We start from the raw sequence: 26,878 nt of genomic DNA on the forward strand, positions 1-26,878 counted from the left end.
AGTCATGGAGGTATATTAAGAAAAACTGCATTAAATAAAGAAATGGCTTTATTTATGGTCAGGGTTTAGATATGGGGATTCAGTGAGCTTGTTAGAACGGAGTCTCCAAACACATTGGTGTATGAAGCCTTAAGGTAGTGGACATAGTTCTGCAGGCTGCGGTTGGCACTGTTCACCTGTTCCAACTGGTTCTTCATGTCTTGAAGTTTGCACTGAAATCGCTTCTCCATCTGAAATTAAAACCTAAACGGTTTCTACAAGTTGCATCCATGCATATTTAACATGTAATGAAAATTCCAGATTGAATAGATTGAAGTTTAAACATCTGTAGCACAAAACATTGACTCATCTCAGTTTTTAACATGAACTTCTATGATCTCTTGATATTTAAAATTGTATAGAGATTGATAGGGTGGTCTGTATATCATGATTGAGTTAGGTGTACGTTTTGGTGATGTTTATCTGAGTAGTCAAAGCGACTATCAGTTTCATTACAAAGAGTTATATGTAGCTGCTTAAATATAAGTTTTTAAATACAATTTCCAGGTTTGAAATATCCAGGAGTAAAGCCAGTAAAAAAATGTAAAAGTCCAGATCAAACTGTAAACCTGCCCCATAGACTTTCATTGTAAGTATGTTTCTACAGAGCCTCTAAAGGGACATGAAGATGGAAATTAATGACATGGAAGGAAAAATTATATTTCACTCTCAAAAGCATTGACAGATTTTTCTTCCACGCCACCGATTTTGATGGCAAAATGCAAAGTTTCTCAGAGGAACACAAAACTTTTGCTAGTGAACAGAAAAGTGTTACAAGCAAATGCAAAGATTTTGGGGGGGGAACACAAAAGCATTTAAAAATCTAATTTTTGTCCACTCGCCATGTCCTTTGAGAGCTCCATATGTTTCTGATGTTTCAAACTGAAGCAAAACCCTTTTTTTGTGTGTGTGTGTGTGTGTGTTGTAAAATTGTATTCAACCCCAAACATTCACTGAGAATTTTACAGTATAATCCTTTGATGATTTTCTTAATATTTTTCAACTGTAATCTTGTTGTGAAACTTCAGTACTGTGTAATGGAAAGTTTCAGCTGAGAACACTTACGTCATCTTTGCTGCGGCGTATCTGACCCAGCTCATTTTTAGCCAGGCTCAGCTGGGTCTCTAAATCCAGCTTTTTGGACTGAGCTGAGCGTTCCTTGGACAGTACCCGCTCTAGGCTCTGCTCCACCTGTGAACAAAGACCCAACTTGAAAAGCATGTACACACTAACCCCACAAAGGTGCAACAAAATGAGATTCCTGTGAAATGTTCTGTGACCTGTCTTTGCGCCTCCTCCCTGGCCTGCTCCACCTGTCGGTAGAGGGAGTCGCACTCTCGGCTCCTCTCCTCCAGACGCAGCTGCGTGGTGTGGATGGTCTCTTCACGCTTGGCGATATCCTGAAGCAGATCCCTGTTCTGAGTGCTCACATCCTCCATCTTCCTGTGTGCCAATGATTCAGAAATATGATGAGGCTCAAATACTGTTAGGAAATTAACTAGAAAAGGGTTTAGCTTCAGCTTTCTTTGTGTCAATGGGTTTATGTTAGACCCAGTTAAATTATATTAATTTATTATCATTTTATTTATAATTATTTTCTTTTTGGTGCTGACGTTTCCACTTGAAAAGGGAGTTTAAAAATTTGAAACTTGGTCGCCAATAGCTGAAATACTGAAGACAATGTCGTAATTATGTTTTTGTTTAAACAGTACAGTAGTAAACAAAGAATATTCATAATTTTGAATTATGTTCTGTTTAATTTCTTTCAAATAAAGCAGAAGATAATGTCATCAATATATTTTGGTTTATTCTATAGAAGAAATTGAAATATAAATTATTCATGATTTTAATTTTATAAGGGCTTTTAAAAATATATCACATTATAGCAGAAGAAAATGTCATGAATATATTTTGGTTTATTATATAGTAAATTTATATAATTACAGTACAGTCCAAAAGTTTGGAACCACTAAGATTTTTAATGTTTTTAAAAGAAGTTTTGTCTGCTTTAATTAAAAATACAGTAAAAACAGTAATATTGTGAAATATTATTACAATTTAAAATAACTGTTTTCTATTTGAATATATTTGACAAATTAATTTATTCCTGTGATGGCAAAGCTGAATTTTCAGCATCACTACTCCAGTCTTCAGTGTCACATGATCCTTCAGAAATCATTCTAATATGCTGATCTGCTGCTCAAGAAACATTTAATGTGTACAATTGTACAAAATATTTGTATATTTCAGGATTATTTGATGAATAGAAAGTTCAAAAGAACAGTGTTTATCTGAAATCTAATCTTTTGTAACAATATAAATGTCTTTACTGCCACTTTTGATTGATTTATTGCATCCTTGCTGAATAAAAGTATTCATTTCTTTAGTTTCTTTTCAAAAAAATAAAAATAAAAATTCTTACTGACCCCAAACTTTTGAACGGTAGTGTATAATGCTACAGAAGCTTTGTATTTCAGATAAATGCTGTTCTTTTGAACTTTCTATTCATCAAGGAATCCTGAAAAAAAAAAATGTACACAACTGTTTTCAACATTGAAAATAATCATAAATGTTTATTGAGCAGCAAATCAGCATATTAGAATGATTTCTGAAGGATCATGTGACACTGAAGACTGGAGTAATGATGCTGAAAATTCAGCTTTGCATCACAGGAATAAATTACTTTGTCAAATATATTTAAATAGTACACAGTGAAATAATATTTCACAATATTACTGTTTTTTACTGTATTTTTTATTAAATAAATGTAGCCTTGGTGAGCAGACGAAACTTCTTTTAAAAACATTAAAAATCTTAGTGGTTCCAAACTTTTGGACTGTACTGTATATATATATAAATAAACAATAGAAAAGTGCCAATCATATTGCAATCAAAATATAAAAAAAATATACATACATTTTTTAAAAAGTTGTTAAAAAGGGAAGTTATACATTAAATTTAATTACATAAATAAATCATTATTTAAATTTTTATACTTGCTAGCCAGTGGCAGAAAAGATAATGTCATCAATATATTTTGGTTTAATTAATAGATAAGAAGGAATAAAGAATATTCATTATTTTGATTTCATAAGCATTTTAAATATAGCAGATTATATTATATTACATTACATTACATTACATTACATTACATTATATTACATTATATTATATTATATTATATTATATTATATTATATTATATTATATTATATTATATTACGTGCAGCAGACCTATCAATGCTTTCCATAGAGCGTTTCAGCTGCATATTTTCTTCAAGTAGAAATAAGTTCTTCTCCTGGAGGTTCTCTATTTTACAACTCTGCTGCTCCATCTACATACAAACAGGAAAATAAGTCATGAAATTAAAAACCCATCTGACTTCACCTTAATATCTGTGGTGTAAATATGAATGCGCATGCATGGTCTCCATAAAGATCACCTTGATTCTGAGCTCAGACAGAGTGTTGTTCTGCTCTGTATTTCTTCTCTCCTGGATGTGCATGTTCTCTCTGGCCTCCCTGAGCTCATTCTCCAAGCGCTTCAGAACTTCCCGCAGCATCTCCATTTCCTTCACTCGGGCCTGGAGTTGTTTGCGGCCTTGTTCCACTTCTCTTTCCACCTCTGCGCGGTCACTCTGTGCTTCCTTCTCCGCCATCTCCAGCCTCAAAGAGTATTCCTCAGATTCCAAACGTGTCTTATGCAACTGCAAGAAATTTGAAGGATTAATGTACTGACTAAATGCAGATGGATTGTAATGAAGGTATGTTGAAAGCACCTGACTCTTGTAACCCTCTACCAGATTCTCAAACTCTTTGAGAGAGATCTTCAGCTGATGGACCTCTGACTGAGACAAACACAGCCTGTCCTCTGTGGCTGACAGAGTGCTCTAATAGAGACACAAAAATCACAATGAAAATCAGAGCTTAGATGGTTTTGTGCAAAAAAGGAAAAGTCTTTATCGAGTCTGAGTTGTTGCCTTGAGTCTCTGGTTCTCCAGTTTGGTAGCCGTGTTCTCTGAGGTGAGGGAGTGCAGACGGCTGAGAAGCCCCTCTCTCTCAGCGCAGGACTTCTCCTCACAACCGCGCAGCTGTTCGCTTAAATCCGTGAGACGACTGCAAAGAGAAAAGTCGACAATCATTAAATATACATATATAAATATAGCAATCTAGTAAAAATCGTGTCAAGAACATCTCAATCATATTACAATCAAAAATCAAAAAAGTTTTGCAGAAAAAGAAAAAAAAATCAGTTCAGAAATTTTTTTCCCTTCAATTCTTATTACCATAATGAAAGAAAAGACTTATTCTTATTCTCATTATTGCAATGTAAAAATATAAATTATAAAGTATTTATAGACAATTGTTGTAAGATATACATCTAAGATATTAAAAACAAATACTTTTATTTAGCAAGGACATTAAATTGATCAAAAGTGACAGTTAAGACAATTATAAAAATTTAAAAATGCATATGCTGTTGAACTTCCTATTTATCATAGAATTATGAAGAAAAATGTATCATGGTTTCCACAAAAATATTATGCAACTGTTTGCAACATTGATAATAATAAGAAATGTTTCTTGAGCAGCAAATCAGCATATTAGAATGATTTCTGAAGGATCATGTGAAACTAAAGAGTGGAGTAATGATGCTGAAAATTCAGCTTTGACATCAAAGGAATAACATTTTAAAATATATTAATATAGAAAACAGATATTTTCAGTTGTAATCATTTTTCACATTATTATTGTGTTGTACTGTATTTTGTTCAAATAAATGCAGCATTGGTGAGCATTATAGAATTTTTTCATTCAAAAACATTTTAAAAATCTTGCTAACCCGAAACATTTGAATGGTAGTATAAATCAGAACATCACTGAATAAATGTGTTTTAATGTAATATGATTTAAAAAAAAAAAAAAAAAAAAAAAAAAACTTTGTTAAGCTAATACAATCATCATTAAAAATAATAGGGATCATAAATCTAGAATGCCAGGACACATTATGGTAATGAGAAATGGGTGGTAAAATATATTTAATTTTCTTGTAAATAATGTCACATTGCAAATCTTATCTTAATGTAAACTTCATATTGAAATGAAATTACATTTTATTGACAGGCTTTTTGAGATTCACCCAACAAAACATACTTGTTTTTTGTTTGTTTTTTTACAAAGGAATTAAGTTGAAAGAGAATTTCAAAAACTCAAAGCTCACTGATGTATAGCAAGCATCATAAATTACATCATAAAATTAATAAATTATAGATGTGAAGACAAGACTGAGCCACAGTGAGCACTCAAGGCAAGTGAACAAAGAGAATCACTGACTTATTTAAGGTGGTGATCTCCAATTCCAGCTGGTTTTTCTCTCTGCTCCATTTGGAGTAACGCTGCTGAAGCGCCTCAGCATTGGAGAGAGCCTCTGCTAACTGAGCCTCCTGAAGAGACAGCAGAAACACATCAGTCAAAGTCTGCGCTGCATGGGTCACACAAACTTTTAAAATGCGAGAGAGTTCCCAGTGAAGTAAATATATAAGGGCCAGTACAAGGATGTAATATAAAGGATGTTTGGAGAATTATGTCATCAATTAGCACTTTGTAAACCATTAAGGTCAACAGAAACTTTATGAAACCCTGAAGCGCATTTAACATTGTTCTTCTGTACAGTACCTTGTCTAAGAGTTGTGCAGAGAGCTGTGCAGCTGTATTCACACTTTGTTCAGCCCGCTTCCTCTGGTCCTCCAAGACCTGTTTGTGGATGTCTCGGTCTCCTTCACAGTGCTGCTTCAGCTCTCTCATCTGCTCCAAAAGGCCTTGAACCTCCTCCTGCTGATGCTGCAGTGTCCCTTCCAGCCTCTGTGGCACAGAACAGTACGATCTCTATGAGATATATCACTGTATGCATGTCAATGAAAACCATGAATCCTGAGTAAAAAGTTGGCTTACTTGGATCTGAGACTCCAGGAGGTTATTTTCAGCTTCTTGCTTGTGCAGCTGGTTCTGCAAGCGACTGCGAGTGGATTCAAGAACCTTGGACAGGCTTCCTGTGGTCCTAAGATGCTCCTGTCATCACAAAACACCTTCTTAAAAATACTTCCTGTTTTTAAACTCAGCAGCACCTTGATGCAAATGCACTATTTTCAAGTATTTAGAAATGCAAAAGATGTGTTAAAACATGCCACAAAAGAATTTTATGCAAATGCACAGGAAAAATGAGAGAAATAGTGAGTGGAAATTACTATTACCTGTTCAGTTTCCAAATTCTTTGCTATCTGTTTGGCCTCTCTTTCCATGTTGTTGAGTTTAGACTCAAGTTTCTACAAGAGAAAGTGAAAATAACTAGTAATAGTACACAATATTTATTTTGCTCTACATTGAAGCATTAACTACCATTCAAAAGAATATTGTAAAATAATATTACAGTTTGAAATAATTGGTTTTTATTTTAATATAGTTTAAAATTTAAAATTTTAAGCATCATTATTCCAGTGCCACATGATCCTTCAGAAATCATTCTAACATGCTGATATGGTGCTCAAGTAATATTTCTTATTATTACCAATTTTGAAAACAGTTGTGCTGCTTAATATTTGGAATTGGAATTGGAATCATTGTGGAAACCCTGAATAAAAAGTTCTGAAGAATAGCATTTATTTAAAATAAATATTTTTTTGCAACAAGTCTTGTCACTTTATACATTTAATGCATCCTTGTGGTATGAAAGTATCAATGTTTCAAGCTCACAATGATGTTACAATCATAAATCATATCAATACCCCCCAAAAATATAAAAAAGTATATATATAAAAAAAAGTACATAAAAGCAAAATAAAAAAAAAAATAAATAAAAAAAAAAGTAGGAGTTAGATTACAAACCCTTTTCTCAGCCTCAGAATCAGCTAGTTTTCTCATTAGCATCTCCCTCTCATCACACATCCTCAGAGCATCTGTCTGTGGTGAAAAGTTTATTTTTTTTAAATAACTGCATATACACAGTACTGCAGAACAATTGCCAACCCAAAAATGAGACAGGTTTAGTTTACAGGAAGTTTTTTTGTACCTCCCGCCCATGCTGCTCCCTCAAAAGTCGTCTGAGAGTGCGATTTGTGTCCAAAAATGTGTCCAACTTCTGCTCTAGTAGCTCATGTTGACGGCCCAACTGATCAGAGTGTGTCTTTGACTGTTTTTTGTCCTGAATACACAAAGTGCATGTTATTTTTATTCACATAAAAAGATTTTAGAGGTAATTGCCGAGTTTGGAGTTTGACCACCTTCTTACCTTCTTAAGTTTGCCCACGGTTTCCCTCAGAACTTCCACTTGTTTAGCTGCAGCCTGACCATCTATCTCAGCCTCCACCAGTTTCCTCAGCAGTGTTTCCATCTCCTGGTGAGGAGGTCCTGTATCAGATCTAAATCACACATTTTAAAGTCAGCATAATGTGTCATATATCCGAGTGAAATGGCTTCTTGAACAAGAAAAAAAATGTAGGGCGGGACTTGATTTAGTCCATCGAGAACTGACTGTATGGTTGTGATTTGCTAATGCTGTGATGTCATGTGAGTGGCAGGTTGTCCCACCCTCACGGCAGCAAACATGTCATCAGAGAAGAGATGTTGTTGCAAGGGAGGGGAAGTTATTTTTATTTAAGATCACACCGATAACTTACTTAAAATAACACTGCAATATTCCTTAAAAAAATAAGAATTGTCAATTTTGACTTCATGGACAGTTTAAGCATTCAGGCCACAACCTAAAAGCTAACGTGACAAATAAATCTGGAAGAACCATACCTCATTTGTCCAGGCTCATCCTGCGTCCCCGTCTCGTCAACAGTGCTACGCAGATCAGTATTTTCGCACTTTGACCTCCTCAAGTCCTTACTGGCTTCCTCGAGTCTTTCCTCATGCTGGTCAATCAAACGTTGACAGGCACTCAACTGCTGTGATTGATGCTTCAGGTGGTCCTCTGTCTGCCGTAACTTTACCTGTGGAGATTTTAACAGTCAAATCCACAACGTCGTTCAACCAACTGTGAAATCCATCTTATTGTCATGATTATTCACAATCCATACCTCACTTTTAATGCGGTCAACCTCTGACATTAGGCTTTCAATTTTTCTTTCATATTTGCCAATTACTCCTCTTGCAACGTCTTCTTCACTGGACAGGTCAGTGAGCCGCAGAGGAGGTGAAGAAGGGTCAGTGGCCCGTCCCGGGGTGATCTCTAAGCAGCGAGAAGCCCCCTGATGAGAAATTGTGTTATTAAAGTCACCATGAAATCAAATTTAAAGGGATAGTTCACCCAAAAATGAAAATTTGATGTTTATCTGCTTACCCCCAGCGCATCCAAGAGAATGATGATTTTCTCATTGAAGTATAAGCGCGAGACATCACTGCCGCTGTCAGAGCGCGATCAGACCTCACTAAGCGAGTGCTGAACGCAGTTGGACATTGTGGTGTTTTAGAGGTAAAAAATAATATAAATATGGTTCAGTTTCTCGCACAAACCGATCGTTTCGTGTCTCAGGACATCAATGTGTTGTCACGAGCTGCAGGGTTTAATTTGGATTTGTCTGTGCATGTTTTTTCGACTCTTATAGATGGAGTTCCCATTCACTCGCATTATTTGACTGACAGACGGCAACAGTTGGAGTTAAAAATCATCATTTGTGTTCTACTGAAGAAACAAAGTCACCTACATCTTGGATGCGCTGGGGGTAAGCAGATAAACATCAAATTTTCATTTTTGGGTGAACTATCCCTTTAACAATTCAATTTTAATGGAATGTTGCAGTATTTATGCTCTAGTCGTTATTTTTTTTAGCTTAATGTCCCTTGAAATCTTTAATCAAAATAACTTCCCCTCCCTCTCGCATCTCTTCTCTGATGACGTGTTTACTGGCGTGAGGGCGGGACAACCTGTCACTCACATGACATCACAGCATTTGCAAACTACAATGATCCAACTACCGGATGGACAAAATCAAGTCCCGCCCGACATTTTTTCTTGTTCGTGAAGCTGTTTTACGCTACATATGTCGCAATAGAGAGAAAAGACTGCCACAACTTCCATTTCATTGCGAATTTAAAGTCATTCAAAGTCACATTTTTAAAAATGACTCATTATGTTATGCTGTTAAATAGGCCTAAAGGTCATGAATTAAGTTGAATTAAACAAACCTCCCATTTGTATTCTCTCCGTCTTGAAGCCTTTCCAGGAGGAACCCAGGGAGCTCGGACCTTCACACTGGCAGTGGATCGTAAATTGCTCACTTTACCCTGCTGAAGATAGAGTTGTGATGAGTGATTTCACTGTCTCAGTAAACAGCTGATTTAAACTGGAAGAGCAAAAGGCATTCAGTCTGACCTGGCTCTTCTGTGGACTCTTCTTTAGGTGGACATGCACAGATGTTGAGTCTGGGACATGAACATGGACGGGCGGAGAGGACGACCGTGTTTTCATCCCTTCAGTTCAGTAGGGCGGTTTTTATTTGTCTTAAGAGTATATAAAAGTTCTCCAGAAGTTTATCATAAACTTGTAAGAAAAATAAAATTGAAGTGTTATGAATCATACATGTGTATTTGTTAAACAAGACGACTATTTGTCCTCAGTCAAGTCAGTTTGTGCTCCTAATCCTTCTGTTCATGCACTGCACATTTATGCGGTCACTTAAATCCTCATGATCAAAAATACGTTTAAAATGTATTTATGTACTTTAAAAAGTTAAAGTGATACAAATAAAATCGCCACTAACCTCAATGCAACGTTGCATCCCCCGAGTAATGTTGTTTGCAATACCCGGTAGACTCTCGCATGGACAACAATAGCCGCCAATCAGAGACGCGTCTGGCGCTCTAAGTCCCGCCCTTAACGTCCTTTATTGCATCTGATTGGCTGGTTCAAAACTTCAGCGACAAAGATTTGAGAAGTGTGTTTAACGCCCAATGAACCAAAGCTTATTGGGCTTCTATGACAACGACGCGTTGCTATGCGCAGGCACCTCCTTCTCTGGCATTTGTCTATAAAATTGTTTAATAAAAACATCGGCATAACTAGTATGATGTGGTGACATTTGAATGAATAGTTTGTGTATTTCAAGTTTTAGGCGTTTTTTAACTGACATGCATTCTCTTTGTTTCGATTTTAAAAACATGACAGGCTACAGACAAGCAAGCTGACAACCATCTGCTTGAGATTTTTAATTTATTTCCTTGACAAATATTTATCACTTTTGACAAATCAAAAGATGATGCATAGACAAATGTTCTTGGTTAAATGGACCCTCCAAATGTCCATAACTTTCACATAACCATTAATCAGTAAGATCACATTTTAAGTTAAACCCCTTGAGAACCCAAGGTTGAGAAATATTAATATGAACATTCAGTAAACCATAGATCTGAAGGTCACTGCAACCTCAAGATTGGATGTTTATGAACCAGATAACAGTAAGCCAAACGGAGGTAGACAGAAGCATCGATCTATCAGGGCTGAGCTCATCTGCTTAGGTAACCTAAATACCACCTGATGAGAGTGGCAGCACTTCAGCTTTACAAAAGTAACAAAACCGCACTTCAGAAGAAGAAAGAGCAACATGTGCTAAAATTAACCGTTATCTGGTGATCTGGTCTATTTTTCAACATATTATACATTTGTTGACAACCTGTAATTTAAGCCCATAAAGATGGAGAAAAATGGATGGTTTCAGAACAATCCCTCTATATCCCATTCACAATGTCTGTAGATCATTTGAGGTTGTTTTACTTTAAACAACTTTTGGCTCATGTTGCACTTTGCTTTCCAAAGTAAAAGAAATACAGAAAGTCAGTCGAGTAGTAAAGCAAATCATGGAGAGAGAGAGAGAGAGAGAGAGAGAGAGAGAGAAAAAACAACAACAGGAAAAGCATTTTATGCTATTTTGGGCATGTTTTTGTTGATCTCTTCAAATGAAATAAATTATTAGCTTGGTGGTTATAGTCCAAGCGGAGGAAGAATTGAAGCCAGTTTAATTACTTGAAAAAAATAGTCTTTTAAGATTTGCATAACCATTACGCTACCATCAGATGGCATCAGGCTTGTTTTTTTTTAAGTTGTGCAGGTATCAAGTACTTCAAGTTGTTGTAGTGATGACAGATGCTTTGATTTTATGACACATGTTGTGTGACCTTCTGCATACGCCGGTACCAGTTCTTCACCTTGGTATGTTCCATCATATCATCAAATGACTGAAGGCCTTCCATAACCCTCAGAACACCAAACACGGCCTGAAAATACAAGGTACAAGAAGGTAATTTACAAGGTACACCACAGATAATTAAATATGCCAATAATAATAAAAAAAAGCACAAGCACAAACAATCCCCTTGCAATTGTGACGCTGGGAAAAATATGCACTACTGTACACTAACGTTTGGGGTCAGCAAGACTTTTTTTTAAAAAGAAATTAATACTTTTATTCAGCAAGAATGCATTAAATTGACCAAAAGTGACAGTAAAGACATTTATAATGCTACAAAATATTTCTATTTCAAATAAATGCTAAACTTTCTATTCATCAAAGTGAAAAAAAATATATATCATGGTGTCAACAGAAATATTAAGCAGCACAACTGTCTTTAACATTGATAATAAGAAATGTTTCTTGAGCAGCAAATCAGATTTCTGAAGGATCATTTGACTGAAGACTGGAGTAACGATGCTGAAAATTCAGCTTTACCATCACAGGAATAAATTACATTTTAAAATATATTCAAATATATAACGGTTATTATAATAATATTAAATTATAATAATATTTCACAATATTACCGTTTTACTTTATTTAAATGCAGCCCTTGTGAGCATAAGACATCTATCAAAAACATTTTTTAAAAATCTTACCAACCCCAAACTTTAGAACGGTAGTGTATTTTATATATCTTTAATAAAATTTTAGACTGAGAGAGAAATGCATACCAGATCTGCAAGGTTTGGTTGATCACCTCCCATGAATTTCTTATTTTTTCCAATGGCTGCCACCCAATCATTGACGGCCTTGTAGAGATCTTTCCTCACATCATCTTGCAGATGGTGTCTGTGCAGTAATGATGATGTTAAAACTTTGATATATGCATTTTTTTTTGACAAATATCTTCATTATTTACTAACCCACTGCCCCCAAAAACATACTTATTTTTCAATCTCTTTGAAATGATCCACATGGCAGCAGCTCCGAAATACTTAGCAAAGAAGCCCTCAAAGGTGCCAAATTTGCCTTCTCGTACTATGTAGTCAAAGGACGCGAGGGCTTCGGTCGGCGTGCGGTAAACGTTTGGGGAAATTAGGTGCACCAGCCAATCATCTGCCCACTGCCGCCATTTAATCTCCTCTCTAAGCAAAAAGTGTAAGTGAGATATGAATCAAGCTTCTTGAGGTTAATACAAACAAAATCATGTTTGACAGTAAATTCAATAAAAGAAGACTAATAACACAATCAATATCTTTACTTTCTGGTCTCTTTTTCAGGATATAGATGATCAGCATCCGCGTCATGCACCATGACCCAGTACTTATTGCCAAACTCTATCACGTCTTTCCCTCTGTCATTCTTTGCCTTCATCTCAGGGTAAAAAGTGAGAATCTCAGATATTGTTTTCTCCCTAAAAGAAGCAGAGAACAGACAATAACATTTGCATTTATATTTACCGAACAATTTTTTATCAGCAAAGCAACTAGCACAAAAGTGAAAACAAGTTGAAAACCCCTTTTTTAATGAATATAAAACAGAAATGTATGTTAATGTTAAATACATAGTCATGATAAAATGAATTATATCAACAACATCCATGTAAACATAATAAAGAGTGTCAAGCAGAAGATACTCACTTGCTGACCAGGTATGTCTTCAATGCACTAATAATTACAGAGGAGTCATTGAGTTGCTGTTGAAGAAATAACAAAGAGAGGGACTTGATGATCTGAAGCATCTTATACTATCCTTCATAACCAGGAAATACAATATCCGAGTATCTACATACCACCGTCTCGTTCACCATCAGGATGGGAACTTTTCTGTAAGTGGACCACTTGATCTCCTGTCGCATAACGGGATTGACCTCCACAATTTCATATGGCAGACCATGATAATCCAGGAAGGCTCGCACCTTGCTGCAAAACGGACAGGTCTTATACTGATACAGAGTCAACTTAAGATCTGTCCCCAACTCAGGTGCCTAATCAAAACAAGTTAACAAAACCAAGGTGAGCAAAATAACTCAAAACTGACATTCACTTTCTATAGTTGCATGTCAAAAAAGTGCAGGACATCCAGGAATATTGCACACAGCTGAATATTTACATTTGCTTTTTCCTCTGCAAGGTGACGCTGAAGCGTGAGTTTGATGGTTTGGTACAAGCCGAAACCACCACCGAGCAAGAAGGCGCATCCCAGGACTCTGCCACTGCCACGAACCGGTGCAGCGAGCAAAAGTCTGGATCTAAACCCCGCACCGCCGGTACCGTAAGCTCTTCCTTGGCATCTCATGGTCATTCTCGGCACTAATGCTACGGTGTTTGATACACGGCATTTCGGCGTGTCTAAAAGTAACCGACCGACCTTACTAAGTGTTCTCGCACAGGCCGCCGCCATCATGGTTTTACATAAACTCCCACAAGTCTACGGCAAGCGCAATGACAGCTGAACATGCTACAAGCTAATGTAGCTAAAGTTTACTTCCTCCAGGGGGCGCGTGGGGCTCAAAAACAGAATCCCCCATTGAGCGGCATTAAATCTCAGAACATTTTTTGTCTTTTTAGAGATATTTGTTTATATAATATATACGAGAATATATATTCATTGAATTGAAATACAAATAAAATTCTCCTTTAATAATCTCAGGGATCATGCACTCTGGTCTGTGGCTATGGTAAATCACCACTGCTGACCGGTAGCAACCCAAAAGCCTTGCCGATTCAGAGATACTCACCATAACAATTTGGCCCTTATCAGAGTTGCTCAGATCTTAATTCCTGCCCATTTCTCCTCCATCCAACAGACTGATTACGAGAACTGATTGTCTGTTTAATATGTGGCCTTGATAGGAGATAATCAACGATATTCACTTAATCTGTGACTGGTCATAATATTTTGGCTCATCATATATATATATATATATATATATATATATATATATATATATATATATATATATATATATATATATATATATATAGTAGCCTACTGTGCAAAAGTCTTAGGCCAACATTAGATGTTGTTTATAATGACATATATAATTATTTCTCAGTCTCTTTATTAGAATATAACCAGAAAATACAAGAAATTTGTATGCAGTAGGCCTATTAAAAACCAAAAAAAACAAAAAACCCAAAGTATTTAGTGACCCCCCTTACACTTGAGCAGTAGCAGGAACTGGCTCTCTTAAACAAAATGGAAACGGACTGGAATGCCAAGAAAAAATTGAAAATATGAGAAGTTTCTCAGATTTTCTTCTTTGAGAAAATGGAAGAAGTCCAAGAGGTCACACTAAATACTGATTTTTGCTTAAAGAAACCATTTTGTTCTAATTTTTTTTTTTTTTTTTTACATTTTGTGTATATATTTCCTGTATTTTCTGTTTGTATCATAATAAAAATCAAAAAAGAAATATGGATGGTCATTAAAACAATGCTAAAACAACAACGCTGGTGGTGCTGGTGGCCTAGACTTTTGCACAGTACTGTTTATATATATATATATATATATATATATATATATATAAAACTCTTTTTGGGCCAACAGAAGTATGCAATTTGTAATCTGCCCTATTTGCTTATAGTGACACTTATTTGAGTTCCAGTCCCACAGAATTCACTAGTAACTATTCTGTAATGTGAAAACAGACAGAGAAAAGTAGCCGATTCACGATTTTAAGAAGCCTATTAAACAGAATCAGACACTGGAAAAACATCTACTGTAATATAACTAAAGATAGCACTATATATATTTGCTTTCAAAAAGATGTCACCAGAATATACAGATATTCTTGAATTGCTGTCAACACATGCCCTGATATAGTATCTACCAACAGGGACTTACTAGGTCATGCTAACCAGCCAAGACATTGACCCACAGGCATAGTAACCATTTTAACAGTTCTTTTCAGGGTGTAAATTATTGATTTTGAAGAATACGTCACATGTCAGCACTGCTTTCACTCAGTCTTTTTTTTTTCCTATGTCTCAATCACTCTGTTTCCTCATTCTGTGTGCGTGCGTGTTCTGTAATGAAATGGAAACAGGCAAAAGGAAAATGTACTGCGTCAGAAAAGGGGGGACACAGCATTGTTTAACTGATGTTATAAACAAAGGAAAAGCTTTTAAGAATGTGCAGACAGTTGTTTACGGCATATTATAATCGATGAGTCATTATACAATAAAGAGGATGCAGAATTCTTGTGGCATCCTCTTTAGCAATAGGATATCATGTCACTGCATGTCTCACTGGTCTTCCAGTTACAGGTCTAATAGTTACAGCTGTTGCCAAAGACATATATTGCTGATGTACCACATAACAGATTTATCTTGCAAGACTTGTGGCAGTAACTTTTGGATGTCTAGAAATTATATATTTCTTAACAGCAGAGGAGCTGTGTTCATGCTGCTAGAACAGTCTGCTTAAACATGTGGTTGTTAAGGTACAGCCCTTGGAAAATTGATCTCGACAGAGAAGTTTCCCATCTACGTGTAACTTTTCTTCAGGATTCCATTGCCAGTGTCTTGACGCCGAGTGGAACATTAAAGTGAACAGTTCCAACAGTTCCTCTCCAACACCACCCTGTCCTGCCTTTGTGTGGAATTGGATCTCTGAGGTTATTCAGACAGAAACTGTGCTTCCTTCCTTGCCCGTTCAGTTACCTCTCAATCTGCCCAAAACAGTTCTTTTCAGTTAGACAGTGTTTTTTTTGTTTTGTTTAGTTTTTAAAAAAAGCAGGGGTCCTTAAAAGGGGGTGTGCAACTACTGCAGTGGGTCCAGATATTGTTTAGTGATCTTACTCATTTTTGTGAGAAAATGAAATTATGCCTTAAACGAAAATGCAATATTCAGTTAACTTCAACAGCAGCTAAAGTTAAGCTAAATGCTTCACAGTTTACGTTAAAATGTAAATGATTCTGTGTATGGCTCAGTAATACTTATTTTAATCGATTTGCTCTGTTAGCATCAAAACATCATATAAATTAGAGATGCACTATAATACACTGTATTAGAGAATTGGTTGCACTTTATTATACAGTACATGCACTTATGTGTACTTACAGTGTGCTTACCTAAGAAAGTACTGGGTAATATAAGGTAACTACTGTAAATGGTTTTGGGGTAGGTTCAGGGTTAGTACTTAGTTATTACCCAGTTATTGCAATTACTATAATAAGTAATAAGTACTTAGTATGTACATGAGGAACAGGACTGTAAAATAAAGTGCTACCACTAATAAAGTGCTATTTTTTTTTTTAAATCCATCCATATTGAACAGTATTGTACCATTCAAAAGTACAATTGTTAAAATGTTTTTGAAAGAAGTCTCTTATGCTCAGGGCTGCATTTATTTGATTAAATATACAGTAATATTGTGAAATATTATTACTGTTTATAATAACTGTTTTCTATTGTAAAATATTTTAAAATTAATTTATTTATGTGATGGCAAAGCTGAATTTTCAGCATTACTACTCCAGTCTACAGTGTCACATGATCCTTCAGAAATCATTCTAATATGCTGATTTGATCAGGATTATTTGGTGAATACAGAGTTCAGAAGACCATAAGGATTGTTTTTTTTTTTTTTTTTTTTTTTTTTTTGCAACTTTATTTATGATTTTCAACAAAACATTGACATAAGTTCAGCATTTCTTACAAAGGTTGTGTGAACTTCACCCCCCACCCCCATCCAGGTGGCATCCCCACAAAAAAGAAAACAAGTATACACACACAAAAAAAAAAAAAAAAAAAAAATCCTAACAGACTGCAGGCATTGAGGAGACTAGGGACGGCAGTCAGAGAAAAGAGCAAGAAACTAAATTACCAACAAATAAAAAGACAATGAGTCAAGCAAAAGGCAGATTCTTGATATGAGTTATGAACTGTGAGAAGACCATAAGGATTCTTTATTGGTACTTTTATGCATCCTTGCTGAATTAAAGTATTCATTTATTTTTAAAAAAATCGTTTCAATATTGTATAAAACTGAGTGTTGTATTTTAACATTTTAAAATGTTTTACATTTCCTTGTTCTGTCTCTATATCCAGTAAATGTGTCCTTGAACCGTTCAAGCCACCATATGTGAAAAGTAGTTTTTCAGCATCCAAGTTGTTCTCAAGAACTTGCACATGTCTGGACGTGAATGGAATGAGGCATATATATATAGGCAAGACATGTTAGTGCATATTCATACTGAATTTTAAATGTCACGCAGACTACGGAATGCAACCGAAGTGGGGAAATAAGTATAAATCGGAGGCATATTTTAAATAGAAACTGCTTTTGTGCACACATCTTTGTGGTGAGGTATGGTGCTCTTGTGCAAATAAGTCAGCCATACAGTCTCTGTGGGCTTTATTGCAGTTCCTCTAGGCATCTCTTTTCAAAGGTTGAGCGTTTGCTGTCTCTATGGCAACCACATCTCTCTATGGCTGCGTAGGATATCCTCTGCATTTCAAAACAGTTCCCACAGTCTGTGCTTTCATAATGGAGTACCACCTCCCCTTGGTCCTCAACTATGTCTGCCGTTAGATAATCATCACATGCAACCCTCTGATATTGAACCGTGTACTATTCGGGTTTATGCTTTTTCACCCTGTTGCTTGAACAGATCCAGCATTTGTTCACATGCCTTAACTCTCTCAGAGCAGAAGAGAAATGTCTCATATACTGTTTGAGTATAGGACAGCTCTTTGTGGATGAAAAGCTTTGTGACCTAGATTTAATGATAGAATGTTTTTCAACTCTTTAATGGATCTGAGTGTATGTCTGCCATTTGTGTGTGTGTCTGTGTGGTAGGATCGAGACTCTCAGCTGCACAGGTCACTGGGCAGACTGGTCACGCGAGCGAGAACACACTTTTTTTGGTGCTCGTGCAAAATGGACAGTGCACATGAGCCAGAGAGCACTTTTCCACTGCCGAACCGCTCTCAGATACACAAACAGAAGGTCTCTGAGGGGCACGCCTGGGGAAAAGCACAGCAGAAGGCAGAAAAACACCCGGCCCTATTTCTTCTTGAGCTGGAAAACAGGAGTGTGAACACTGGACTGAATGTGTTGCACAGCTGGCTTGAGTGGGAGGCACTGCAATTTAAAGCGTGATGTACCTGCATACCTACGTCGCATCTATGGGTGTGGGTGTTTACATGGCTAGGAGATTGTTAGAGAGAGAGACAACGTGCAAAAGGAAGCACTGGGAGGAGGTCGAGTTCTTCAGATTTCTTACCGTCTTCTGAGGCGAGCGAAGTAGATGGCAACAGAGTGTTAGTGACAGCGGCAGCAAGTTCCTGTTTGTGCTGTGTGTAACTCGTACAGTGAAATACAGAGAGAGGCGAAAGAGAGCGAGAGTGCCTGTGCACTCACTCTGGAAAGGGAACGATTGAAAGGGAGAGCGTGAGAGAGGGAGGGAGGGAGTTGTGTATCAATGAGAGCAGACAAGGGGGAGCAGCATTCCCCTAATATGAAGCAGGCGCCTGGACAGCAGCCTGCACTCTCTCCATCGGGTAAGATGGAGCCCAAATCTCTGTTCAGCCTGCAAAAAGCCCTGGCTCAGCCTGTGAAGATGTGCATGTTTGATTTTCCTGTCTCCATCCTGGATGATCTGGTAAGAGAGAGACTGCAGTCATTTCGTTCTGATTCACCTGGTGTGAGTTGGTGTCTGTGTGCATGTGTTTTTATTTAGTCGAAGTATGTACTCACCCTTTGGCTGTATTTTGCTGTTTTCATGCATGTTGGCTTAGAGCCAGAGGACTTTAACTGACAGTCCTCTACGGAACGGGGTTTTCATGGTAAAAGCGCGTCAGTTCACACTGTTCCTTGTCGTTAAACGGGTTACAACTAATCGATAACAGGGTCTGGAGTTAGTTGTGACTGTCTTGCGCTCAGTAGTGAGTTCTACTATTGGCATGCGGAACAGGATGTTGTTGCTATGCTGCCCGTGGCTATCTGGCTTTTTTTTTTTTTTAATTTTGGTGGCACATTTTTTGGCCAGAGATGTTCACGGCTGATGTGCTACTTTTGCTAAGTAGCAGATGTTTTTGTTTGTCAGCACTTTTGCAGGTGTTAGTATGTGTATAGGTTGCCGAGGCTTCCTTTATTGCATATTATATGGTCCACTTCAATACTGCACTGCAACTCCTTCAAGTTTTATGAGTCATCTTGAAACGAATGTTGTCCACTGCTGGTCCTGTGGCTTTTGTTTTGGATCTTTTTGAATAAATGTGAATGAAATGTTATAAAAAGCAATTGGGTTAATACAAAAAAATATGATTTTGTTTTTGTTGACATATATTAATTTATTCAAAAATATGTTAAAAGTGCAGTTCATTCTACTGTGATTTGAATACAACTGTTATAGGCATGTTTTTAATTTCTAAATTAAAGTTCTTTTTGATATTTTTGATATTCATTATTGATATTTTTTATTTTATTTATGTTCATTTGATATTTGGAGGACAGAAAGTTTAAAAAAAAATGTCTGGGTGATACAACTGTAAATTCTGAAATACTTCTGAAACTCTTCAAAACAAAATTATTATTATTATTTCTTATAAAAAATATATAGCACAAAAACAAAACTGCTTTACTGCTTATTATTATATATCTAAAAAACTTTGCCAAACCAAGAAAAAAAAATACATAATGAAGGAAATGATGTCATAGAGGTGACCCCTGCAGACCATCATGCCTGTGTCAAGGTCAAAAAGTCTCTTAAAATATGAGATAATTTGTCATAATACCTTTTTAAGACAAGGCAAGGTTAGTTCAGGTTGTAAACTATCATATGTGTGACTCCCCAAAACGTATTTTATAATTTTATAAGTTTTTAATTAATAAACCATGATGCTTGTAAAAATAGCCTATTTACTCACATTATTATTTTTTTATTATTATTTATGTTTTTTTAAATATTTACAGTACAGTCCAAAAGTTTGGAACCACTAAGATTTTTAATGTTTTTAAAAGAAGTTTCGTCTGCTCACCAAGGCTACATTTATTTAATTAAAAATACAGTAAAAACAGTAATATTGTGAAATATTTTTACAATTTAAAATAACTGTTTTCTATTTTAATATATTTGACAAAGTAATTTATTCCTGTGATGCAAAGCTGAATTTTCAGCATCATTACTCAGTCTTCAGTGTCACATGATCCTTCAGAAATCATTCTAATATGCTGATCTGCTGCTCAAGAAACATTTAATGTGTACAATTGTACAAAATATTTGTGTCCAATATTTTTTTCAGGATTATTTGATGAATAGAAAGTTCAAAAGAACAGTATTTATCTGAAATCTAATCTTTTGTAACAATATAAATGTCTTTACTGCCACTTTTGATTGATTTAATGCATCCTTGCTGAATAAAAGTATTCATTTCTTTAATTTCTTTTCAAAAAAATAAAAATAAAAATCCTTACTGACCCCAAACTTGTGAACGGTAGTGTATAATGCTACAGAAGCTTTGTATTTCAGATAAATGCTGTTCTTTTGAACTTTCTATTCATCTGTTTTCAACGTTGAAAATAATCATAAATGTTTATTGAGCAGCAAATCAGCATATTAGAATGATTTCTGAAGGATCATGTGACACTGAAGACTGGAGTAATGATGCTGAAAATTCAGCTTTGCATCACAGGAATAAATTACTTTGTCAAACATATTTAAATAGTACACAGTTATTTTAAATTGTAATAATATTTCACAATATTACTGTTTTTTACTGTATTTTTTATTAAATAAATGTAGCCTTGGTGAGCAGATGAAACTTCTTTTAAAAACATTAAAAATCTTAGTGGTTCCAAACTTTTGGACTGTACTGTATACACACATCTATTCATAGTATACGGAAAATATCACTTTTTTGTTATTGAATTCATTTGAATTAAACTGAAACTTTTCTCAAATGGTAAAAGTTTTTCAGAATCACCTGAAACCAACATGAAAGGGTTAGTTCACCCAAAAATGAAATTTCTTTCATTAATTACTCATCCTCATGTCGTTCCACACCCGTAAGACCTTCGTTCATCTTCAGAACACAAATTAAGATATTTTTGATGACATGCGAGAGGTATATGACTCATCCAAACAGCATGCAGTATAATCAACACTTTCAAAGTCCAGAAAAGTAGAAAAATACATAGTTAAAACCGTCGATGTCACTGCAGTGGTTCAACCTTAATTTTACGAAATCGACAAGAAAACTTAACAAAAATAATGACTTTATTCAACAATCTCTTCTGTCATTATCTTTACGTAGGTAACACAGTAAGCACTATTAAGGCGTTTCCGTGTTTATGTTCGAATGCAGGCTCAGTATTGGCCAAAGCTGCACACGTGAGCAGCACGACGCATGTGTGTGATGCTGACGCAGGAGCCGGCCAATAATGAGTCGCCGTTCTGATGTAGGACCTGGAAGCGCTGGATGTAAACAACATATGAGAATGACACAGAAGAGAAGATATTGTTGAATAAAGTCATTATTTTTGTTTTGTTTTTGCACACAAAAAGTATTCTCGTAGCTTCATAACATTAAGGTTAAGGGTTGTCTTTACTGTGCCTTGAAAGTGTTGATTATATTGCTTTCTATATAGACGAGTCATATTCCTCTCGAATTTCATCAAAATATCTTCTTTAATAAGTTCTTACGAGTGTGGAACAGCATGAGGGTGAGTAATTAATGACAGAAGTTTCATTTTTGGGTGAACTAACCCTTAAAAACAGAGTATATTTCTAAGAACTTTGCCCACGTGTTTTCAACCTGAAGTTTTTTTTCTTTATCATGGATGCTCAATTCTTATACTTCAATGAACAACTTCAATCTCCATCAATATCTGATCTTAATAATAAACTCACTGCACTAAAGATTCATTCACATCAATACACTTGGTACACTTTTCAGCAGTTTGGCAACACTGGTATCGGATCAGCGTGTATCCGTGTCTCAGCCAGTGACTGTCCGTATTCATTGACTGGACAGGGCTTGTGATATAGTTTCTCTTTTGGCCCCAGTCGTGAGGAGAAAGCACTTTTAAATGCCAAGTTCTGAGTGTCAAAGCGCCTTAGAATTGTAATTGAGCTCCAGAGAATAAAGCAGGGCAATAAATTGAGCTACAGAATGGTGTTTCTGTGGCACTCAAGAAAGGAAAGTATGTGAGCTCTCTCTGTGAAAAAGAATCAGGGATTTACATACTATATTAGTTTTTGACCTATTTTTGTAAGGAAGTTAGGTGTCTTCAATACATAAAGCTGTTGTTGGATTGCACTTCCATATACTGAGAGCTTTTTCACATTGGCCTGTTATAACAACATCATTGTTTTAAGCCACATAGACATGCATTGACAAGGTCTGGCCTCTTTAACATCAGTATCCACCTGTTTGTGGGTCAGGTTTTGTCTAGTCTCATATAGCCAGACTTTTGGCGGTCCATACTGCAGCTTATTCTAGCCAAGAACTGTCCTTTTAAATAATGCCGTGGCAGTATCTGAAAATGATTGTAGAAAATACACCGAAAAAAACGTGTAAAGACTATACAATAAGTATAGAATATTTCATAATTAGCAGAATAAATACTCTGAATATCTTCCAAAAACTACATGTCACTAACCTGACAAACTGTGTCAAATCCAATGATTATTTCTTTCTTATCAATCCGGTACCTTGACTTTGTTTGACTATGTTTTTGCTCCTTGAAGTTGAGCCTATCAGAAAAATTGCAGAACTATACATCAGACAGTTATAGGTAACAGAATGTTTTGCCTAGATTGTTGAGACCAAAAACACCCACAAGGATAGTAAAAACTGATTTTTACCTAGATTGTGGGGGCATTCTGTTAAAAAAATAGTTTGACTCTTAAATAAGTAGTATTTTTGTCACTGGGTAAAGAAACATAGTTTGTGGGGTAGTATTAAAGAAGGAAAACCATGGGTAAAAGTGTTTTATAGCGACATGATGTGAACATTTGCTCCCCCACATGGTTTGATGCTCTTATGATGGAACAGAAAGTAGTCACACAGGTTATAGTTTTGTTTGATTGCTTCACTTGCACTTTCTGTTTTGTCAGGGAACTTTTGGGAAGTCTCAGAGAGGCTTGTGCTTTACAAATGATTCCTTAGTAACCCTGAAGGTGTTAATAGTAGAGCTTATAAGAAAAGCTTCAGTCGATGTTGTGGATTTCAGTGTGAGAGAGTTAGCGTGAGAGTTGTGTTACCGTGTTCCCTGTGTATTGATACAGCTGTTTGAGTCCACACGTGTCGGACAGGGACAGTGTTTTAGGGTCAGTGAATGGGGAAGGAGAATTTTGCACTTTGTATCTGTCACAGGATTGACAGATCTTGCATTTTACGCTTCAAAGACTCAATTGAGAAGGTGATGTGCTGGAAAGACAGAATTGATCAACTTGTTCAACTGATACGCTGGTGCGGCTTTGGTTGTATGTACGTGAATGATGATCTGTTCTGTGATTTGGAATGTTTAGAGGAAAGAAAACAGGTAAGAAGAACCACTTTTTTTGTTCTCTAATAGTCTGCAAATGTATCTAGTCTAGCTATCAGCTGATCTTATTGTTCTATTAATGTAGTCAAAATGTGATTATATGTTTTATGATGTGTTTATTCATATTTCATGTTGGCTGTAGTGCTATTCATTGAGTTGGCAGGTTAATAAATTCTAGGATTACACACAAAGGCATTATAAAAAATATATATTCAAAATCAGTTGAGTAAACAGTGGAGTATGCAAAGAGATTTCATTTGAAGATGGTGGGCTGTTTCTAGAGAAATCTGTTTAAATCTGTGCAATCTACAGTTTGACATCTCCCTAAGGCGGAGGTGTGTGTGGGTGTGAATGGATACCAATGAGTGACAAGTTGCTTCCTGCACCTTTCAAAATATTCTTGGCTGTGATAGTATCTTTCAGGTGTTTTCCACAGCCTGAGAAGTGTGTACCTTACCCTCTTCTGGGACTTTCTTTATTTTGATGAAGTAAACAAAGGGAGAAAGAAAGAAAACAACATCTAGTAGTCAAATTTTCAATACATTTTCAAGTAATCACTCAGAAATGATCTGATATTAAATGTTTCTGTAGTTGTGCACCTCAAAATAAATTAAAAAAAAAAAACGATGAAAAAAAAAAAAGAAAAAAAAATAGTATATACAAGACACTTTGCTTGCAGGCTCATTACATTTGTCCCCATGTGAAGTTGTGTACTCTCAAAGTACATGTGTCCTTTCTCAGGTTGACACTGGCTTGTTAGGAGAGGAGACTGGGTTCAGGGTGAACATTGTTTGCTAACATTTATATGCGAGCTCTGATGGCCTTCATTCCCGATGGTAGGAAAGATTATAGAACAATTCTTCTAGATCCTATAATCACCTGGTTTTTGACTGTGTGTGTCTGGGCAAAAGGACAAAAGAGATAAAATGAAGCTTCTCCAAAGAATTATAAACCATGCTGGTGCTGTAAGAGAACAACAAGCTGTTATCTATCAATCTCAGCAGAGAGCAGCGCAAACAGAGGTTGTGCAACTGAGTTCCAGCTGCGGCAGAGATAGCCTTAGACTAAGTATACATGTTACAGCAATCCCAAACTTTTGGTGCCATGGGTCATCTCTGTTAAAGAAAAACACTGCATGGACATTTAGGCCCAGATATATCCATATATGAATATATATATATATATATATATATATATATATATATATTATATATATATATATATATATATATATATATATATATATATATAGACAAACATGTTTTTTTTACATTAATAATATTAAGAAATGAGCATCAAATCAAATCAGCATATTAGAATGATATGAAGGATGAAGGATCACGTGACACCAGAGACTGGAGTAATGATATTGAAAATTCTGCTTTGCCGTCACAGGAATAAGTTATAAAATATATTCAAATAGAAAACAGTTATATTAAACTATAATAATATTTCAGAATATTACTATTTTTACTGCATTTTTTATAAAAAAAAAAAAAAAAAATACAGCCATGTTGAGCATAAGACACTTCTTTAAAAAAAAAAAAAAGATCTTATCGACCCCAAACTTTTGAATGGTAGTGTGTATATAATGGTAGTGTGTATATGTGTATATATTGATTAATACAATATATATTTATATATTTCAATACAGTAATATTATGAAATATTACAATTTAAACTGTTTTCTATTTGAATATATTTTAAAATGTAAATTATTCCTGTGATGGAATAAATTACTCCAGTCTTCAGTGTAACATGATCCTTTAGAAAACATTTCATGCTGATTTGATGCTCAAGAAATGTCAAAAGTTAATTTCTCTTACACTTTGGAGAGGCAGTTTACAGAGCACATGAATACATGAATTATGACAGCCTCAGTCAGGTTTTTCCCTATGTGTTTTTATTTCTCTTAGGGCATGAAAAACTAGATTTTTTCTTTCTTTTTTTTTTTTACACATTTTTCAGAGATTTTCAGATGTCCACTTGAGTGCACAGACAGTATGCGTTTTTGGTTTAAACTGAAGAGATACTATATTAAACATAGTACAGTAATAACACAGCAATACTGTGTATTTAACAAACCAATAAATTAAATAACATAAAATTATGTGAAAACTAAAATATATACAAAAATTATAAACGCAAAATATTGCAAACCCAATTGAGTTTGAAATGTAGTAATTCAAAAAGTAAAACAATTGAGGTGTTTTCAATCTCATCAGAAGTAACAAGCATTTCATCAGATTACTTTTTGATGTAAGGAGTAAAGTAAAGCATTACAAGTAACAAGCATTGCGTAATCAGATTACTTTTTTGATGTAAATGCAAATTACATTATAACACAAATGCATTTATTTACAGCCAAAAAAGTTACTGCAGATGAAGATTTTTTAGCTAGTGATGCATGATGACCAATTTAGTGGACAGATGATTAATCAGAATTTCATTCCAATCTAATATCAATACTTGGAAAATTTAACAATGATATGACTCCTTAAATGTTGCCTGATGCTAAAACATTATTTTACCGGCAAGACTCTCATAGGATAGAAGAAATGGATGGATATTCCAGAGCACCTTGGCATTTCTGACTGGCCGTCAGCCATCTTGGTTTGGAGAAAAAAAAAACAACTGACATACACCAGCTTGCAGTATATAGGATGATGCACTAGTGTCCAATGTAAAGGTTGATGTCCAACTGTGCCATCAAAACCCATGCATATGCAAGAAAATGCTTTTTGAATAGTTGTGACCTCAATGTGTGAAATAAGGGAGTTTATGTGGATTTTGTGTTCTTGATACAAGATTTATTTGGGTGGTGATTTAGACCGAAGAGTTCACAGATAACTTACAGCATAATAACTCTGTGTGATCTCTCTGCGTGGCAGCCAAGCACAACTAACAACTGTTTCAATTCAGAGAGTCCAGGGTTATTCACATTCAGTTCAGTGTGTGCTGCCTTGAATTATGGCCACAGATCTATTAGCAGAATTGGTCAGAGAAATATTGTGAATTCTGAATAAATCTAAGTATAATTAATGCATTACTGAGAGTTAGAGTTGCACACATTTTTTTACATTTAGCTGGCTCTTATTCATCCCAAT

General features: G+C 35.5%; 3 protein-coding genes across 6 annotated transcripts in view; 1 reads left to right on the forward strand and 2 right to left on the reverse strand.

The window, feature by feature from the left end:
- Positions 1-55: 55 nt before the first annotated feature.
- odf2b (outer dense fiber of sperm tails 2b) lies at positions 56-10,049 on the reverse strand. 3 transcript variants are annotated; one of them, XM_067394858.1, is made up of 18 exons: positions 9,800-10,049; positions 9,412-9,579; positions 9,225-9,326; positions 8,117-8,287; positions 7,836-8,029; positions 7,324-7,453; positions 7,105-7,236; positions 6,921-6,995; positions 6,290-6,361; positions 5,991-6,107; positions 5,715-5,900; positions 5,373-5,482; positions 4,019-4,154; positions 3,482-3,928; positions 3,273-3,373; positions 1,320-1,482; positions 1,105-1,230; positions 56-230 (listed from the first exon to the last, which is right to left on the reverse strand). In XM_067394858.1, the coding sequence occupies exons 2-18, from the start codon at positions 9,505-9,507 to the stop codon at positions 66-68; spliced, it is 2,523 nt and encodes an 840-aa protein (XP_067250959.1). In that variant the 5' UTR covers positions 9,508-9,579; positions 9,800-10,049; the 3' UTR covers positions 56-65. The 3 variants fall into 3 exon arrangements, with proteins under 3 accessions (XP_067250959.1, XP_067250960.1, XP_067250961.1); XM_067394859.1 differs by having other exon boundaries at positions 3,482-3,745; positions 3,818-3,928; positions 9,412-10,049; XM_067394860.1 differs by lacking the exons at positions 9,225-9,326; positions 9,412-9,579; positions 9,800-10,049 and having other exon boundaries at positions 8,122-8,260.
- Positions 10,050-10,218: 169 nt separating this feature from the next.
- ptgesl (prostaglandin E synthase 2-like) lies at positions 10,219-13,683 on the reverse strand. Its single transcript, XM_067394861.1, has 7 exons — positions 13,382-13,683; positions 13,062-13,256; positions 12,910-12,965; positions 12,531-12,683; positions 12,214-12,414; positions 12,001-12,118; positions 10,219-11,309 (listed from the first exon to the last, which is right to left on the reverse strand). The coding sequence occupies exons 1-7, from the start codon at positions 13,673-13,675 to the stop codon at positions 11,190-11,192; spliced, it is 1,137 nt and encodes a 378-aa protein (XP_067250962.1). The 5' UTR covers positions 13,676-13,683; the 3' UTR covers positions 10,219-11,189.
- A 4,755-nt stretch (positions 13,684-18,438) lies between these two features.
- The window catches only part of ralgds (ral guanine nucleotide dissociation stimulator), a 30,395-nt gene continuing 21,955 nt past the window's right edge, over positions 18,439-26,878 (forward strand). The window contains exon 1 of one of the 2 annotated variants that reach the window (XM_067394864.1): positions 18,439-18,882. In XM_067394864.1, the coding sequence (XP_067250965.1) occupies positions 18,703-18,882 (180 nt within the window). In that variant the 5' untranslated portion in view covers positions 18,439-18,702. Of the gene's footprint in view, positions 18,883-23,441; positions 23,769-26,878 lie in introns of those variants that run through there. The other variant, XM_067394862.1, reaches the window with a different exon arrangement.

This window comes from Chanodichthys erythropterus, chromosome 9 (assembly GCF_024489055.1).
Source record: "Chanodichthys erythropterus isolate Z2021 chromosome 9, ASM2448905v1, whole genome shotgun sequence".
Classification (NCBI taxonomy): domain Eukaryota; kingdom Metazoa; phylum Chordata; class Actinopteri; order Cypriniformes; family Xenocyprididae; genus Chanodichthys; species Chanodichthys erythropterus.